This window comes from Psammomys obesus, unplaced genomic scaffold, assembly GCF_907164565.1.
Source record: "Psammomys obesus unplaced genomic scaffold, mPsaObe1.curated_primary_1811, whole genome shotgun sequence".
In the NCBI taxonomy this organism is placed as follows: domain Eukaryota; kingdom Metazoa; phylum Chordata; class Mammalia; order Rodentia; family Muridae; genus Psammomys; species Psammomys obesus.
The window spans coordinates 5535951-5556078 of NW_026585685.1; the positions used below are offsets into that span (position 1 = coordinate 5535951).

A 20128-nucleotide genomic window follows, 5' to 3' on the forward strand; every position below is an offset into this window, starting at 1 on the left:
GATCTCCTAAATGTCTTCTACAGGGCTCTACTTGGAAAGCTACTGTTTTCATGCATACAGTTCTAGATGTCCAGAGTGGCTGTCCCCACTCAAAATCAGCTCAGCAATTTCCTGAAGCTTTCATAAGCATTGCACTTCCTAGTAGTAACGTTGATTGCACCGAGTCTGAAGAGCAGCAGCAGCAGCAGCAGCCTGCGAGTGAAACTTAACCAACCAACCTCATGTGGAATAAATCACAGCTCCTCAAGGCAGCTTTCTGTTTTCTTAACTGTTTTTGAGAGACAAGGTTTCTCTGTAATAGCTTTGGCTGTCCTAGAATTTATTTTGTAGACCAGGCTGGCCTTGAACTCACAGAGATCTGCCTGCCTGCCTCTGTCTCCTGAGTGCGCCGCCACACTCACCTATTTTCTTACTACTCTGGGGGGATTCTATAAACCATCATTTGAGTAGTCTCTCTCTAACCCTTATATTCAAATTAGAGTATACTCCCTAAAGCAACTAAAAACAGCTCTGAGGTGAAAATACCGAAGTTGGTTCGCCTACTACATACCAAGGAGAAGGCCATAGCAGGTACATTGGTCTTCATGACAGAGCAAGTTTACCTACTCACTAACATTTACTTGTAACCCAAGCCCACCATCAGAACACTTTCATTTTATAAAGAAATAAACCTACAGAGCAGCAGCAAAGCAGTTTCTGTGTCCATGTCCCTATCTGAGGCATGTCCCTAACTGTCTCCTTGCTTCAGCCTTCATAAACAAGTGTTCTCATGATCTATTCAATGCCATGGCTTTTGCCCTTTTGTGCTTTTTGGTGGTAATTTTACTGCTTAACAATGGCTCCCATGGGTAGTGTTGAAATGTGGTCTAATACTCTTTTAAGTATAGAAAGTTTTATGAAGTTCTTGTTACATAGCTTCATTCAGGAGGAGGGTGAGGACTGTCTCAAAATAGTTTCATTCACTGGGTCAGTGTTCAGTGACTTTACATGTAGAATTACCCTGAACGGCGAGAGCTGTCTATGCACAGTTCTTCCTCCTCTCCCCCGGGACGGTGACTGCAGGGATGCTCCTGCTGACTGCACGTGTGTACCATTACCGTAAACCAGCCTTGGAATGCTTTTGATACCTTGGGTTTGAAGAGGTATGCAACTGATTTCTATCCTCAGGACAGATCTATTTCTACAGACACCGTATGTTTAAAGGAGAATTTATCTTAACTGCTCTAGGACCATCCAGTTTTACTCTGTATGTACAAACCTTTTCTTTTTTTGCATTTCACTGGTGGGTTGTTCAAAAACAAGAGGCTGGTGGTCATGGACTGGTTTACTAGGTAGTCCAACATAGAACTCTAAACTAGGTCTGGGCATGGTAGTATAAACACTTAGAAGGCCAGCCTGGGCTACAAAGCAAGATCCTCTCTCAAACACAAAACAATTATAAACACATGAAAAAATTATAAACTGGTATTCAGATGTGTGAATTTGGCTTGTTTGAATCTGGAGTGTGCCATGAACTTAAATGAGTCCAGCAGCAAAATTTCAGATTATAAAATAGATGAGGCACTAGAATTAGGGAATGGACAGAACAATTGGTGGTTCAGATGACCAAGAAGCAACGTTCAACAGTGTCCCTAAGGCTCCAAATACCAGAGGCTTCACAGAAAACTCCTGTTCTCTGTCTAGGCCACCACAGATTGATTTCTCCAACATGAGAAAATGAAGCAATTGTTGGGAAGTCAGATTTTCTGAGGACCTGGCAAGGTGTCGACTTCCTCTTGTTTAGGTTAAGAAATCCACAACTGCACAAGTAGAGAGGTCAGAAGACAACTTTTAGGGGTTGGTTCTTTTATTCAACCATGTGGGCCCTGGGAACTAACTTAGGCCTATGAGCTTGATGGCAGGCACCCTGACCTGTTAAGCATCTCACCAACTTGTCAACTTTTTTAGTCTTCCCAGAATAAGGAGATCAACGGCTAAAATTTGGAAAAGGCTAGTAGAGGTAACAAGTTACAGGCAAAAATATTTTAATTTTTACAAAAACGGAACACAGTTAAATGTTCCCGAAAAAGGAGGTAAAGCATAGAAATTCCTTATTTCTGTTAGGAATCAAGATAAAAATCTTTTCTTTGGGCTATCAGTAGCTACCCAGACTTGAAAGAGAGAAAAATATTTAAGGTTAAGCCATTGTGAAATAGCACAGGCTTAAGCTGCCAGGATTCTTCCAATTTTACCTCCTGCCTAGTGACTGTGTTCATATTTAGCTCTGCTTTTTCATAACCAGATTCCTTTTGACATTGGTGGAAATCCCAAACAAAATCTTTTGAGTCATTGGTAGCTTTTGGGTGGAGTGGTAAAATTTAGAATTTTGTTTTTTAAATAAAACTCTGAGCATTTATTTTTAATATTTTTGGCTTTTCAGGACAAGGTTTCTTTGTATGGTCTTGGCTGTCCTAGAACTCAGAAATCTGCCTGTTTCTGCCTCCTGAGTGCTAGGATTAAAGGTGTGTGCAACCTTGCCTGGTCTCTCTAGTTTTGTGTGTATGCACATGGGTGATTCCCAGAGGCTGCCCTAGAGGTGGAGTTGCAGGTGGTTGTGTACCACCGACATGGGTGCTGGAAACAAGAACTAGGGTCCTCTGCAAGAGCAGTGTTCACTCTTTTTTTTTTTTTTTTTTTTTAAGATTTATATATACAATGTTCTGTCTGCGTGTACACCTGAATGCCAGAAGAGGACACCAAATTTCATTATAGATGGTTGTGAAACACCATGTGGTTGCTGGGAATGGAACTCAGGACCTCTGGAAGAGCAAGCAGTGCTCTTAACCTCTGAGCCATCTCTCCAGCCCCACAGTGCTCACTCTTAACAGCTGAGTAGTCTCTCTCTAGCTCCCTTCCACCCCCACCTCTTTTTTTTTTTTCCTTGGAAACAGTGGACTCACACTGTAGTTTAGACTGACCTGAAACTCACTAAATAGCCTTGTCTGGCTTCAAACTCAACAATCCTCAGTCTCAGAGAGTTTATTCACACCTAAAAAGGAGCTGTTCTTTGCAAGTCTTTGCATATTTACCGAGTCCATAGTAGTCCAAAGTAGGACACAATTTCAGAACTTCTAAAGATTTTTCAACAAATAAGATTGATTATAGTGAAATATCTTACCTTGAGAACAAACGCTGATAGGACAGAAAGGACAGACACAATTTTAGAACAAAACAGGTATATTTCTATTGGACTACCTAATACAGAAGATAGTGTGGCATGGATGGATAGTATGAATGACAAATAATACAAATATATTTTATTTGAAATAAACAAAAATGCTTACACAGCTTTCATTTGCAAACAAACTCCTGCTTGACTGTATTACTGAGCAAAAAACAAAGCTGAAGCAAAAACTCTTCTGTTTTTACTTGTACTTGGGGACAGTTAGGAAGACACTACTTGGTTTTTTAAAAAACTGACCTTCCCCTAAGGCCTGGTCATAGAAGTGTAAACAATGTAAATGAATCCACCATTACCAGTTGTCATAGGTCATATCACATTACCTGTGTGTTCTGAGATCATACACACACATACCTGCCAATATACCTGGGAAGGTAGCTATATCACAGTTATGAGTTTTTGGCAGGCAGGATGATGGAGAAAGAATCATTTGGAATGAGTTCTACATCCTGTTTAGAAGAAAGCACTAGCATTTGCTGAAATCCCAGGCTATGGCAGAAAGACACTGCCTGGAAGTTTTCCTTTTCACTTTGGTTCATTCCAGCTTTGTGAGTGACATAACTGTTTGTTCATCTGCTTAGAATAATCCCGCCAGAGAGCATTAAAGCACAGATACATATTATTCCTTCAATTCTGCGTTTTTTTCAAGTTTTATACTCCACTACATCCACAGTATGTCACCAGATCTTGAATATTAAACAGAAATACAAATGGGTAAAACTCTTCTAAAAATGCTGAAATCTAATGAGGTGTCCCTGCATGTGTTACTACTGGCAGGAAAGTGGGTGGAGGAGAGATAAGAATGGAAACTTGGTGTAGCCAGACTTGGTCAGAGTGAATCAAGATGTCTAGAATCTGATTCTGTGTTTTAATTTCTCTACATCGCTAAATATAGTAGAACTTGAAGGGAAAATTTCCTTGTGATGAATCTCATAACAAAGCTTCAGGGCTGGTGACATCTAAATTCCCCTGTAAAATAGTAAAGCACCTGTGGCCTTTACAATAGGAATGAATTCTAACAACTGATAAGCAGACCTTAGGGCTAGAGCCTAGAAAGGAAGGATATCTAATAGGCATAGGTTCTCAAAGACAAAGCTCAGCCTTAGGGCCTAAACAACACTCAGAATGGAGGGGATGGAGCTGGAGATTCAGGTGCAGGCTGGCTCCTAATAAAAGAGCAAAGCATCACTAGGTTGTATGATCATACCAGCATTCCAGTGATGAGGCATCAATCATTTCCCCTTCCACGTGATTGGCAACTGTTTCCCCCAATGCTTTTTCTAAGCTGCGCTTCCTACAGACATCCATGGCTACAACAGAAGTAGATGGGAGGAAAGTGAAAATAAGCAAATGATCATGTGCAGGGGATGTGGTTCAAGTCTTTGGATTTAAAAACAAGCCCCAGAGAAGCTGCTGCCATGGAATTTCCAGGAAACTTCCTTTGCCTCCCAAGGACCCCAAAGGCCCCAATCCAAATGTCTAATAACTACAGTTGTGAGATGCTCTAAATGATCAAAGCAGTCAGACAGAGAAGGAGTGTGTTGTCCACTTAGCTACAGTTTGCAGTGTAGCCTCTTTAGCAACTGGTGGATCATTAAAAGCCACGGAACACTGGAAGTGCTTTAAAGCATAGGGGTAAAAACGTACTGAACAGATACTCTGTAAAAAACCAGTAATAGGACTTCATGGCTAGGAAATTTTCTAAACAGTAAAATGACTTCAGGACAGATCTCTTCAACATTAAATGTAGCAGAAGTAAAAACAAAAGATTTACAAGTAGATATAGTGATAACAGAAAGTTACAAGGCAGAGAACACACACAAAAGAATCAAGACAGTGCTGTAGGTTCAACAGTATTCCATGAGGCTAGAAGATTTGTTAACTTTGTTAACTAGCAAAATATCACTCTTGTTTGTTTACAAATCACTTATTTATCATGACCACACCGTGTTGAATCCTTTTCTTTCCATGTACTGGAGACTTGTACAGTCGGCCTTTAAGCATTCTGCATTTCTTTGCCAATCTTGTAACTGAGTATCTTGTTCCAGTCGATTTTGGTGCGGGTAACTGGAAGCTGCCGGCGCAAGGCCTTGAATGTGGTGTCTGACATAGTTTGATAGTTTTCACTAATTGCTGTCTGCAAAAAGATAGGGTGATGATGAGTTGCTTGAATAGAAATAGCATTGTCTGTGCATAGGAAGGTATCAAAGGACACGCTAGAAAAGAGACAGGAAAACAATATGTATGTTGAGCTCCTCTGCAATCTTGAAATCAATTCAAACTCACCTGTACACCTGAGACAGGGCTGCAGTCTCCTAACTGTAAACAGAAGCCAGACTGCAAGGTCTGCGAAGTCTCATACTGTGTAACACCCAGCAGTGTATGCTTGATGTTAAGGGGCACAAAGGACTGAACAAAATTATGTTTACAGAGTAATAACTTCCAAACCTTCTTACCTGATACTCATTTTCTGCACTCTCTATGATTTTAATAAACTCCTTGGCAGTTTGGACTTCATTCTAATGAAAGCAAAGAGGAAAATAATATTTAAAAAAAATGTAAGCAATGAAAAGACAATGAAAAGCCTACTCCATGAACTAACACTTGTATGATGATTCTAGTTTATCCAGTGTTCATATACACATCATCTCTTTTTATTCCCAAGAAAACACTGTGAAGTGGATATGCTATTATCAGCATGTTCATTTGGCAGATGACAAAACAGAACATTCTGAAGTGATCTAACCAAAATTATACAGCTTATAAATAATAGGGGCTGGTGGAATGGCTCAGTAGGTAAAGATTCTTGAAGCTGACAGCCTGAGTTTAATAACTGGAACCTACAAAGCTGACTCCCATGGATTGACCTCTGACCTTTGCACACATGGGATGTCTCTACCACCCTCAAATAAATTAACATATCAACAATGGGGGTGGGGAAGATGGGACCTAAATCTAAGACTTTGCCAGAAGAATCTTTGTTCTTTCCATTCTACCACTATATACTCCCCAAACATAGCATCCTGTCGTGAAATTGTGTGTGTACTATGTAATACTGGGGACTGAACCAGAGACATTACACATACTAGGCAAAAGATGTACTGCTGAGCTACATCCTCAGCCGCCTTTTCCTGTTTTACTTTTTTTGACAGAGTCTCATGTATTTCTGCCTGGCCCTGAACTTGCTGTGTAGCCAAGGATGACCATAACTCCTGATCCTCCTGGCCTTGCCTCTCAAGCACTAGGATTATAAGTGTATACCACACTCAGTTTTTCCATCCCCTTTTTAACTTATTTTCTTATTTATGTGTATATGTGTGTGCATATTTGCCTTTAGAGGCCAAATGAAGGTTCTAGACCTCTGGAGCTGGAGTTACATGTGGTTGTGAGCCATCCTCTGTAATCCCAATCCATGGGAGACAGCTTTCTTCTGCCACTATGTAGGTTCCAGTTAAGTCAGGTTGTCAGGCTTAAAGGCAAGCATCTTTGCTTGCTGAGAGCCATTGCTCCCAATCCCATCTCCTCTCACAAGTTATGAGATCTGCTATGCAGCTGAGGCAGGCCTTGAACTTGCTTTTTAAAAGAGTCGCTTTATTTTTAACTATGTGCGTCTGTGTGCATCTGTATGCAGGCCTACGCATGTTTGAGTGCTGGACCCTGAAGAGTGTGCTAGATCCCTTGGAGCTGGAGTTTCAGGGATCTTAACCATTGAACTGTTCTCTCCAGCCCTGGAGAGGTACTTTTTAATCTTTCTGCTTCAGCTTTTTGAGGAGCAGGGCTTATATGTACAAGTATGGCTGCCACACCTGCCTTATGTCTTAGAATCTTTTTCTTTTGTTTGAGAGACTTGCATATCCTGGGCTAGCCACAAACTCAAACTTTATTTTGGGAGAGTCTCCCTAAGTTACCAAGGCTGACCTTAAAGTTCTTCTGTAGTTTAGGTTGGTTTGTTTCAATGTTTTGAGACAAGGTCTCCTATTGCCAAGGTAAGCCTTGAACTCCTGTTTCTACTTCCCAAATGCTGGGATTATAGGCCTGTGCCATCACACCTAGTTTCATTCTTTTTAACTGAGTATTTTAACATTGCTCAAGTTTTCATTTTAAAAATTATTCTTTTTACAGAGAAAATATCTCACATTGTAGCCTATACTGGCCTCGAACTTGCAACAATCCTGCTTCAGTCTTTTGAGTGTGAGGATTGCAGGTATTCCTATGTCCAGCAGTTTCATATTTTAATAACATAATATTGATAAATATAACACATAGCCAAAAGTTCTTTGGGTAATATTTTTAAGACTAAAAGGAAGTAATGAAAGGAAGAATTAAAGAACATCTACCTCTCCTTTCACAATACTTCCCACCTGAATCCTAAACACCTCTCCTCGTCTTTTGAATATAGTCCTACAGGATTCATTTGACAAACTGTTCATTAACCTCACATTTACTGATAGGAAGCATTTCTGTCCTTGAGCAAATCTTAAAACTAAGAAAGAGAAAGAGCAAGAAAAACAAAGAATACACATTTTTTTTCCCCCAGAGCAGGGCACAGTGACATTTACCTGAAATCTCAAAACTAACAAGATGGAGGTAGGAAGACTAGGAATGCAAGGTCATCCTTGGCTACATAAAATCTCACGCCAAAAATAAATGAATAATAAATAAATAAATCAAAATAGGGCGGGGGACACAGTTCAGTTGGCAGAGTGATTGCCTGGGTTCCATTCCCAGAACTTCACAATCTAGGTGTAGTAGCATATGCCTGCAACCCCAGTAGTGGAGAGGCACAGCCGGGAAGAACAGGAGTTAAGTCGTCAATGGCTACAGAACAAACTCAGAGACAACCTAGGATATTAAAGATCCTGTCTCACACCCTCCAAAAAAACCAAAGAAAAGAAGTTCTTTTAACACATGACAACCACCTTTAGTCAAAAACTTTAAACCAGTGCAGACCCTTGGTAATAAGAAACACGAATAGAAACTGTTAAAATCTGCACCTGTTGTCTGTCAGATGCAAAGTTAATTTTTCAGAAAAAGACAAGTAAGGTCAACACCCCACACTTCATACTCACAGAAACAGTTACTGAGTCCTGCACATCTTTATGACTAACCAACTGAACATTGCCATCTTCATAATAGTGAACCTGTGAGAGATAATTTTTGAGAAGGGTTATGTAGAGTTAATACAGAAGCAGTGCTGAAAGAACAATTGTAATGGTATGAAAAGTCACATAATAAATTTAAGAAATAAAAAATCTCTTTAGCAGAAGAAAATGGATTACTAAGTTTAATAAATGTATGCTTGTTCCAGTTTAGGTGCTAGGCTACACATTATACATATAAACATAGCTAATATTCTGTTTCTTTTTTACACAGTCTTGATAGGGAATTCTGATTGGCCTAGAACTTGAGGCAGTCCTACACTGTCCCGCAAATGACAAGATCCTAGTCTAACAGTAACAAAATAATTAATATAAGAATCACTGAGCAATAGTTTTTCTCTATGAAAATCAAGTACCCTAATATCAAACATCTGAGCTTTTTCTCTATCTATGTGATTATTAATATTACCAAGTAAATCCCATTGAGTTCAGGAAAAGCTTGAAAGTTAAAGAGTGGACTGAACCAAAAATTTTATTAGTAAATTATAAAAAAAAGGAGATAGATGGCTCAGTGGTTAAGAGTATTTGCTGCTCTTGAAAAGTACTTGGGTTCTGTTCCCAGCACCCATATGGTGGGTCAGAACAATCCATAAATCCAATTTATAAGGGATCTAATGTCCTCTTCTGACCTTAGATAAAAGACACATAACAAGGTACATAGGCATACATGTAAGCAAAATATTCATACACATAAAAAAATAATTTAAAAAATTACTACAAAAGTAAGCCAAACAGTGGTGGCACACACCTTTAATCCCAGCACTCAGGAGGCAGAGGCAGGTAGATCTCTGTAAGTTTGAGGCCAGCCGGTCTACAGAGTAAATTCCAGGACAGCCAGGGCTACACAGAGATACCCTGTTTTGAAAAACCAAAACCAACATCAAGCAAACAAAATTACAAAAATAAGTGCTGGGTTATTGAGATGGTTTAGTGGGTAAAGACTCTTGCCTATGGTCTTGGTGTTGTATCAACAGAAAAGCAACTAATGCAAGTGGGAACAATAAATTTGCTCTTCATAAATTACCAATCAGAAGTGTTTTGTTACAGCATATACAGTTTTTACTACTGGCATACATTTGAGCAAGGACACATCATTGCTTCTTTCTTTTCAAGCCCACCATTGTTGCCTCTGCCTCCCTTAGTCTGCCTGCAGCTGAAGATCAACAATGATTTTGTTTTTCTTGTCTAGACCTAGGGATCAAACATAGGGCTTCACACATGTTAAGCAAACACCTTGCCACTGATCTACAAGGCAAGGCCAAGACGTGTTTAGAGCTACCAGAAAAGGGGAGATATGGTGTAATATGTAGGAAACTAAAGCAAAAGGACTGTTGCCAACACGGACTATACATGTAGCATCGGCCATAGAGCTACCTCAAAAAAATCAAAACCCCAGGCCACAAAACAGCAAAAAGAGAATATGTAACTAGTTTGAACTTCTGACAGTCTCTTCATTTTAATTTCTTTTGGCAAAGTCTCACTGTATAGCTCCTGCCTCAGCCCCCTGAACAGCTGGGATTATAGGCCTGGATCACAGTGACTTGTTATGCTTTTAAGAACTATAATATGGAAAAGAAGGTAAGGGCAGTAAGCTTCATTGTTACAAACTTAAAAAGAAAATATGAAGACACCAGTTTTATGAGCTCATGTATCAATGATGCAGTTTTAGAAATTCAACTTAAACTCTACTCGCTCTAAAGCAGAACCATCTCCACGATCAAGCCCTAATGAAACAAAACCAAAACACAACAAAGTCCCATTGACTAATAAAACTTTAATGTGACTGCTTTAAGTTTTCAGAAATTGTTACTTCTCAGAATTACCCTTTTACCTGTAAGATAGCAAATTTGTCAATGGAAAACATAAAGGGTAAGTATCTCAATAACTTTTCCAAATAATAGTCAACATATATGACATTTTACTTTAAGTAATTAAACCATTTAATGAGCGTATATGTGTACATGTGTGGAGGCCAAAGGATAACTTGTGGGAGTTAGGTCTCCTTTCCACCCTGTGGAACTGGGTATTAAATTCAGGCCATCAGAGTTGAGAACAGATGCCTTTATCTGCTGACCCATCTTGATAGCTCTCATTCTGACTATCAAAAGGTAAGTAAGTGACAGGCCAGCTCCTAGAACTTGGGAGGGCAAGGCATGAGATTGTGTATATGGGATAATGTCTCAAAATTAGAAAAACAAGCCATGTAGTACCACAGGCCTATAATCTCAGCACTTTGGAAGAGGAGGCAGGAGGATCAGGTATTCAGGTTTTATAATTGTTCTAGGTCAAAAGAGGAATACAAAAGACCCTGTCTAAACAAAACAAACAGAACACATAAACCAAAACAATCCCTAAACTCAGCGCTGGGAAGTACTTAGTAGTAGAGAATTTTTTTTAGCACTCTAGATTTCATCCCAAACATACAAGTAAGCCTTGCTTGGTGGCCAATGCCTACATCCCAGGAGGATGAGGCAGGAGGATCAGTTCCAGGTTATCTTAGTCTATATAAAAGCAAGTCTGAGGTCAGCTTAGGCTATAGGAGACCTGTCTCAAAAAGACAACAAATAAAAAAGCAAGTGTAAACAAAGAGGCATTAGGCCCTATCATACATTTTGTCAGGAGCTGTCACTCTGCATGTTCCAACTATAGTTTTACATTGGGAAAGATAATGCACAAAAACTACTTCTGTTTGAAAAAGAAATATTTACATAAATATATAGCAATTTGCCAGATTAAAGTTGATGCCACAGTTGTAAAAGGTCTGGAGTGTTAGGCCATGCTATATATTTAATTATATATATATAAAAAAAGATAGTTTTGCTATTTTTGGTTGTGCTCTGAATGAAGTAGACCCTAATAAAAAGATTTGAGGGGAAGTAGCTTATTTGTGAGGTAATGTTAAGGAAGGAAGTTTTGCAAGTAAACTGCTGAGCTGGTAAGCTGTGGGCACCAAACTCTAGCAGACAAAGCAGAACATTCCCAGTATTGTTCCACCTACAGGCTACAGGCTATTGTATTTATCGCTCTTGGATTTCACTAAAGGCCATTCTCAGAGCAAAGATTCAGAATTTCTACTATGTCTACCTTAGCTGGGTATATTCTTGAGGCCAGGATGGTAAGGAAGTAGATAATACTGTACATGTAGTAAAGATGAATGCTGATAGCACCTGGGCCTGTGCATGTTAGGTTAGACCTCTACCATTGGGCTATGCCCTTGTTCTCTAAGCATGCTATGATTAAATCATACTTTGAAAATGTGACTTTTGCTAATTTTTTATTAAAAAGATAACACAATATAATATAGGTATGATTAAATACTGATCGTTTAGTTTATCAGAATTATTTAATATGACCTATTAGCTAGACTGAAAATAAACCATCTAGAGTGTGAAATCTCTTCAAAGATACCAGGAGACTTCAATCCAGACAGATAGCAAATGAGCTAACAGCTGCCATTCAGCTGCCTTTGTCCTGACACCAGCATTAAAAACCTATTCTGGTTGACTAATGCTATTTCAGAAGATGACAACATCTGGAAGTTCTCTAGAATCCCTCTGCTTTTGTTTAAATTTGATATTATTTAATTAAAAACGTTTCTGTAAAATACAGACAAAATGAAAATTCAACTATAAAACTTATAAAAAGAACCCTACCACCACCAATAAAAACAAACAAAATAAAACAACAACAACAAAATAAAAACCCACATGGTCTCTCTACATAACCCTGGATGTCCTAGAACTTACTATGTAGACCAGGCTGGCCTCAAACTCACTGGGATCCACCCCTGCCCACCCCCCCTTGCTGGGATTAAAGGTATACATCACCACGACTGGCACCCAGCTCTCAACTACTTAATACTCACTTATTTTATTCTTTCCTAAAACAAGTTGATTATTCCTAACGATCTTATAATCCTTGAAGGAAAAAAAGTGGTCTGGTAGTATTCATTATATAATCATCCTTCATCAACCCAGAATAGCTTTTTCCTTAAGTAACTCCCATGAAGGAGGCTTCTACTTCTATTCATTGCCACTGACTACTTCTTCTTCTTCTTTTTTTTTTTTTTTTGCACCACTATACAGTTTATTCCTCTAATCTCTGTGTGGCACTGGGGTCAAACCCAGGGCCTTGCTCATGGTAGGGAAGTGCTCTATCAGTCTTTATTCCTAGTACCAGAACAAAGAGCAAGTGGCACCTTTATTTTAATACCATTGTAACCATCATTTATAAGCACACTGGACTTGTACCTGAATCTTGAGCACGCCAACTACCTGGGCTGTAGGTGGTGTGATGGTGAACTTCCACTCTGATCTCCAACGACCATTCCTATAAAAGCACACACACACATATAATAGTGCAGCATTAGCAGCAAGCACACAAAGTGACCTGACACAGAAGTTTGCAACCGTGGCTGTGGGAGCCATTCTCAATGTGACAAAGTCAAGATTGTCACTGCATAAAAGTTTGGCTCCAAGTGGCTAATGATAAACAAGCCTTTCTAAGGTCTGTGGACTCTACTTTTCCTCCTGCACCTATCCTGATCACAGAAGGTTCTTCTCACATTAGAAGAGGCTGTTTGGTAGCATGGCACTGTACAGTTAGCCCCAGGAATGGGTAGCCTTAACCCAGGAAACCCAAGACTCTCAGTTGAAAACTTTGTAAATCATATGTTCTCACTCCGAATTACAGTTCTTTTTCAAAAGGATAGAATTATAAAAGTCTTAGAAATGGAAATAATCTAAACAATGTCTAAATCCTTCATTTTATAGATAGAGAACTAAAAATCTCTAAATCAAATAATCTATCACAAGATAGTTTAAAATCAAAATTTAGTCACTTGTTTCTTTCCAATATAAATTAGATACAAAAGAAGAGAGCATCTTATTTCTTACCAGAAGTTTTTGGGCTGAAACTGATGGCTTTCAATGCATGCAATAATGGTCTGTTGCCCATCTATAGTTTTAGCGTAAACCTATTGTTGAGGGAAAAACAGACATGAAAAACATTTACTCCATAATAAACTGTATAAAAGCAGTGCACTAAATCAAAATCCTTGAAGGGACAAAGTCTCAGAGGATTATTAACACAGACCTTCTTGGGATGTGAACACAAAGCACAGAAGGAACAGGGCTGCAGTGAATCCCAGGAGGTGACTCTTCTGGCTTATTATACTGTGAGATACCGGTTAGGCTGGGCCTCACAGAACATGTGCAACTTTGACAGACATAGACTGGGCTAAAGACAGTCAACAGCTCAGGGAGGAAAACAAGGATGTGCTAACTAACTGGCTATTGGTTCTGCCAGGCTAGTGGAGCTGTGTGAGGTCTACTAGTGAGAGACAAAACAGAAAAAAAAACTAGGTCATGTATTAAACAGCAGGTAAAAAGTTTGGACTATATTCTACTGACAAGAGACAATAAAACAAGTCCAGAAATAGCAATACTGGTACAGAAGATAAAATGGGAGAAAAAAGAAAGCTGGAGTTCAGTTAGGAGGCCACAAATCAACCTAGGCAGTAGTCTAGGGCACTGTGAATGTGAATGGAAAGAAAGGATATTATGCAGAATGTAAAAGTAGAGTCAGAAGGTATTTTGGTTTGTTTTATGTCAACTTGACACATGATAAAGTCATTTGGGAGGAGGGAACGTCAATAAAGAAAATGCCTCTGTAAGAGTAGGCTGTAGGAACGCCTGTAGGGAATTTTCTTAATAAGCGATTGATGGAGAAGGGCCCAGCTCATTGCAGGTGGTACCATCCTTGGATTGGTGGTCCTGGGTTCTATAAGATAGCAGGCAGGGCAAGCCAGTAAGCAGCACCCCTTCATGGTCCTACCTCCAAGTTCTTGACCTGTATAAATTTCTGCCTTGACTCCCTTCAATAATGAACTATGATGAGGAAGCATAAATCAAACAAAACCTTCTCTACTAACCTTGCTTTTAGTCATGGTGTTTCATCATAGCAGTGGTAACTGTAGCTAATACAGAAGTCTAGCTATATGTTGTAATCAAAGGCCAAAGGAAAAAAGTGATGTGGACCAACGTGGTGCCATCAGCAGATTGGGAAACACAGATGAGAGGCCTAACTTTCATTTAGAAGTATCAACTCTTAGAAGAAGTGGAGATGTGACTAGAAATGCAATAACTAAAGAAAAAAAATGGTGCTTTAGAATCTCAAATGCATTTGTAGTGTGTTTTCCTTTTCATTTGTTTATTTGAGACAGGGTCTCACTCTATAGAGACCCTGGCTGGCAATCTGCCTGTTCCTCACTCCAAGTGCTGAGATTCTAGGTCTGAGTCCCATGTTCAGGCTTTGCCTATACAAACCGCACTATAAAGTCTGTTGCTCACTCCTGGAACTCACTGTGTATGCTAAGCTGGGCCTCAAACCTACACCAATCCTCTTTCTTCAAGCTCCCAATTGCTGGAATTACAGCCATGAGCCCTGATACCTGGTTAAACTACAGACCTCCAGGACAGAGAAATACAACTCTGGAGAGTGCCTAACTGGGGGTTGGGAGGAGAGAAAAGCAACAGTTATAAAGTAACTAGAATTGATGGTATTGACAAGCAACCTAAGCAAAAGATTATTCCTAGAAGCAAGTGATTGGGTTCAGTGTGAAATACTATATAGAAATTAAGGACCCTGGTTGGTGCGGTGGCATGTGCCTGTAATCCCAGCACTCGGGGAGGCAGAGGCAGGGAGATCTCTGTGACTTCTCTGTGACTTTGAGGCTAACCTGGTCTACAAAGCAAGTCCAGAATCGCCAAGGCCACAAAGAGAAACCCTGCCTCAAAAAAAAAAAAAAAAAAATAATAATATATATATATATATATAATAATAATAATAATAATAATAATAAAAGAAAGAAATTAAGGATCCAAAAGGCAATGCTGGTTCAGTATGCTCAGAAAATAGTTTGTACAGACTGGCAAAGACAGTGAAAAGTCAAAGGTTCAGACTTGTACTGCTAATGACTAAATATACTAGCAGGGAAAAATGTCCTTGGTTTCCTGGTGGAACACAGGGTGCAAACCTGGGGGAAGGAGAAAGCAAAGAAGAGTATGAAACAAGAGGTAGAAAGAGGAGATTAAAGAAGCAAGTAATTTACAGGTAATTACTGTGATTGAGGCAGCTTTACTTCCCTTCAAAGACAAGAGAGATAGAACTATTTCTAAAATCAGGCAGAGTGGCACATGCTTGTAATCCCAGTACCTGGAAAGTAGAGACAGGAAGATGGAAGGAAGCCTATAATGGACTGTTTCAAAAACAAAAACAAGACCTTATACCTAGGCAATAGGGAATCCACTAGGAGAGAAAATGAAGTACACACAGCTATGCTGAAGACACAGGAGAGTATAAAATCAAGAATAAGGATCCATCTGCCTCAGTTTCAAGTATAATGGAAGGAAGAATAAATAAGGCTTCTCAGTATGAAGAAAAATAAGATTTCATGCAGTCTCAATTCTAATTAGATGTAGGAGGTTAGATGCTCATCAGACAATGGAAAATATCTGGAACACACTGTACAGAAAACTCAACACAGAATGAGATGAAATTAGGGGCTTCTGAGGAGGCTAAGGTTGAAGGTTACTAGGATACTGCAGGCAGCTTTAGGGCAATTCTATCGCCTTCAGTTGCTCATATAACTAAAAGAAATGAAAAAAGAGGTCTCAGTGGGGTTCTTTGGTATTGAGCTCTCCAGAATAAAAATGTAAATGGCCAGATAGAGTGGTACAGGCCTTTAATTCCAGCACTCAGGTGGCAGAGGCATGTCAGACCTCTGAATCTGAAGTCAGCATGGTCTACATTGTGAGTTCCAGCTCAGCCAAGGCTATACAGTGAGACCCTGTCTTAAAAACAAACAAAAATGTGGATAAACTTTGAATGGAAAGAAATGGTAAATTGCAAGTATCTTTATATTGGATAGCTGATTTTTAAGAGAATGTATTCTCTTTTCCTGGAAAATGTTTGAAAAGGAAGTCTGTCTTTAGTCACAATGATGTGTTTCCTCTGTTATTTAGAAAAGACCAAACCTGTAAGATAATGGCACCTTCTACTTAATGTATAGCTTACATTATGCCAGACACTGTTCTAACATCTTTCATTAACTTACTGAATTCTCATAACAATACTATGTTTTATTATATAAATGCGGAAACTGAGGCGGGAGATGTTAGGTAATTTATACCTAAGGTCACACAACTAGTTATGTGACCTGGTTAGGATTTAAACCACCCAGACTTCAAAGTGCTCTTAACTATATTCTTATTAAACCCATCATCACCACAGGTTTAAAAATCTAACTAGTAACTATGTACTGTATAGTTACTGAAGACTGCTGAGAATAGATTGTGTTCATACACACACACACACACACACACACACACACACACACACACACATACACAGAAACATACTGACACACATACAAACACTAGCTAGGTGTGGTGGCTTAAACCTATAATACCAGCACACCAGAAGTCTTAGGCAGAAGGATCATCTGAAGTTCAAGGCCAGACTGCTATCTAAAAAAATGAAACAAACAAACCTGGACTATAGAATAAGTTTCAAGGCTAGCCCAGCAACTTAGTGAGACCCTGTCTCAAAAACAAAAACTATAATGAAGACGGGGGATACAGGCAAGTGGCAGAGTGCTTGCCCAGCGTGTATCAGCTTCTAGATTCAGTCTTTACTTAAAAAAAGGTTAAAACACAATAAAGCTAAGCATGATGTAACCAACTCTAAATATCACCCACTTTTTTCACATTCAGCAGATCTCTCACAGTCTATGCTGCCCTCCAACTCTCTTTATAGTGGAGAATGACCTTGAACTCCTGATGCCCTTGCTCCAACTTTCCAAATGTTGTGGGATTACAAGTATATACCATCAAGCCTGGCTTTAAAACTTTTTGATGGTTACAGGTGATTTCTTGTGAGTAAGTAAATAAATATAAACTACAATATATGAATATTTTAAACTATTACGCACTGAGGTTTTAAAAAGAAATTTTCTAGGGCTGAGAAATGGCTCAGTAATTAGGAGAAGGTACTCCTTTGGCAGAGGGCCAGGATCAGTCCCTGGGATCCATGTCAGGAGGCTCACAAACACCCACAGTGCATCTTCAGGGGACCAAATGACTCTGGCCTCCAGGGGTACCCAAACTCACATGCAGCCTCTGCCTCAATTTATATATAATTAAAAATAGTAAAAGTAGATATTTAAGCCAGGTGTTGGTAGTACATGCCTTTAATCTCAGCACTCAAGAAGCAGAGGCAGGCGGATCTCTGTGAGTTTGAGGCCAGCCTTGTCTACAGAGAGAGAATTCCAGGATAGCAGAGACTACACAGAGAAACTCTGTCTCAAAAAAAAACTTTAAAGTTTTTTTTATTTATTGGTAAAATGTTTTAGTTTTAAATTTAAAAAATTAAAAAGGCAACTATTTAAGAAAGGTTTTTTTCAGATACTTATATTCCTTTAGAAATGATTTAGGGAATAAAATACTGAGGTGACCATAACCAAGAGTAGCAATGTCTGGTGGGCCAAAGCTTCAAAACAATAAGGTAAATGTAAGAAAAATAAGTCTAAGGGGGGAAAAGGGAAGAACAGTGGGAGGGTGGAACTGGGAGAGGAGAGATGGGCTGCAATAGGGATGTAAACTAAGTAAATAAATTTTTAAAAAAGTCCAAATGGTTCATTGAGGAGCAGATACTTAACAGTACAGAAGCCGTTGGAATAATGATCTTTCACATAGGCTCTTAAAGCACTGTCACAGGACTCTCTCCAAGACTTCAAGCCTCCGTCCACATCCTCTGGCTGGGGGTCACTTGCTTCTTTCCGTAAATGATCAAACTTAAAGGAAATTTTGTTTCTTGGATCTAAAAATCTGCTGTTACCGAGGTCACCATGCTCTGTAATTAAGACCTTTCAGAAAATAATTACAAATATGAGTAATTCTATTTAAAAAAGATAATTCTCATCATGTTTTGCAAAATAAATAAATACATATCCTATGAAAAAAGTTAACTTCATTTAATTTCTTTTCCACATTGACTTTTAAACCATGTATCATTTTTATTCTCATAAAAATGTGTTTTCCTCTTCCTAACAATACCTTTCACATCTTGATTTCAATCTAATGTATTATCCATGTGTGCATTTACTTCTAGCAATACTACCAACTTTCATGTATTCGTTTTCACATACTTTATGGATTTTTTCAGGGCTATTGTATTATTTGAGTACTTAAGGTAATATAGATACATGGTTCAAAAATGTATTAAATGAAATCTTTCTCATCCCTATCTCCTAACCAACAATTCACTGAATAACTTAGGCTAGTCCAAATTTAATGTCTTCTGGTGTTTTTGTTAGATTCTTCTCTGCACCTCTCTGGAACCCAGGGGTTGCACAGACACAATTTATGACTGAGCTACATAACAAGTAAATGGCATTCTTTTTTTCTAATTACAAAGCCACCTGGTATTACCAAAAAGAGGAAGAATTTCCTAATATGTAGACTATTTTAAAAACTAAGACATAAATATATTTAGCACCTACTTTCCTATCTGCTTTGACTTTTACATCTCTATTATCTTCAAGACTATGTAACAGGCAGTTATTACCTGGTCATCGTAGCCTTCTATCTTCACAGGTGTGAACTGATCCATGTTATACTGGGCAAAGGCACTATTTAAAAAAAGAATCAAAAAAGCAAATATTATCTCCATTTTACGAGATACTTAATTCAAAAACTTTGGGATCATTTTTAACTTTTCTTTCTCAGACGTTTTATATCCAACCCACCAATTCTATGAGTATAATCAAAATCTGACTCTGCATGCCCACCGCATCTAAACTACTGCCTTGCCTTACCTCAGCCTCTGCCTCTTTACACGGTTATCAGAATACATAGCTGGTGACTATTCTAAACCTTAAGTCCTTTCTCTCATGTCACTCTCTGTTTAACACTCTAAACAATGTCAGCTCACTCAAAACACACTCTTTAATATGACCTAAAACACCCTACTTATACCAGAAGTGCTAGGCACTATCAGGGAAAGGATCTACGATAAGAAGCATTGGTGCCAAAATAAAGGAAAGAAAGTAAATGCTAGGCAGATCTAATAGATTATCTATGCATATTTTATACCCAACTACAATAAAGCCTCCTTCAGCTTATAAAGGATGCAATAATGATGTGAGGGTTACTGAAATAGCATGTACTTGGCACCATGAAGAGTCTAGCCAAGAGACTGGAGTATTACATTACAGATAAAAGTGAACTTTTCTTTTTTCTTTCAAGACAGGGTTTCTTTCTGTAGCACTAGCTGTCCTGGAACTTATTTCCATAGAGCAGGCTGGCCTCAAACTCAGAGATTCACCTGCCTCTGCCTCCTAAGTACTGGGATTAAAGGTATGTGCCACAACTGGCTGGCTAAAGATAAACTTTTCATCCCTATTAAAATATTAAAAATAAATAAAGATAGATAAGTACAGACTTGGGCTCTTGAAAATTTTTCTTTAAAAAGTAGGTTCTCCAAGAAATCTGTAAGAATTTGAACATGAACACACACAGCTTTAGTGTTTGTCAATGCAATCAAAACAGCCGGATCATTTGAACTACATAACAACATAATCATGCTTTCATTTTGTTTTCGGAGACAGGGTTTCTCTGTGTAGCCTTGGTTGTCCTGAAATCAAGTTGCAGACCAGGCTGTCCTTGAACTCACAGAAATCCACCTGCCC

At 38.8% G+C, this 20128-nt stretch overlaps 1 protein-coding gene across 1 annotated transcript in view; it reads right to left on the reverse strand.

Annotated features, from left to right (window-relative positions):
• Positions 1 to 3198: 3198 nt before the first annotated feature.
• The window catches only part of Capza1 (capping actin protein of muscle Z-line subunit alpha 1), a 40213-nt gene continuing 23283 nt past the window's right edge, over positions 3199 to 20128 (reverse strand). The window contains exons 4-10 of the mRNA XM_055628892.1: positions 19006 to 19069; positions 18098 to 18304; positions 13275 to 13354; positions 12630 to 12708; positions 8290 to 8361; positions 5677 to 5739; positions 3199 to 5357 (exon numbers count right to left, since the gene is read on the reverse strand). Of these exons, the coding sequence (XP_055484867.1) occupies positions 5217 to 5357; positions 5677 to 5739; positions 8290 to 8361; positions 12630 to 12708; positions 13275 to 13354; positions 18098 to 18304; positions 19006 to 19069 (706 nt within the window). The 3' untranslated portion in view covers positions 3199 to 5216. The remainder of the gene's footprint in view (positions 5358 to 5676; positions 5740 to 8289; positions 8362 to 12629; positions 12709 to 13274; positions 13355 to 18097; positions 18305 to 19005; positions 19070 to 20128) is intronic.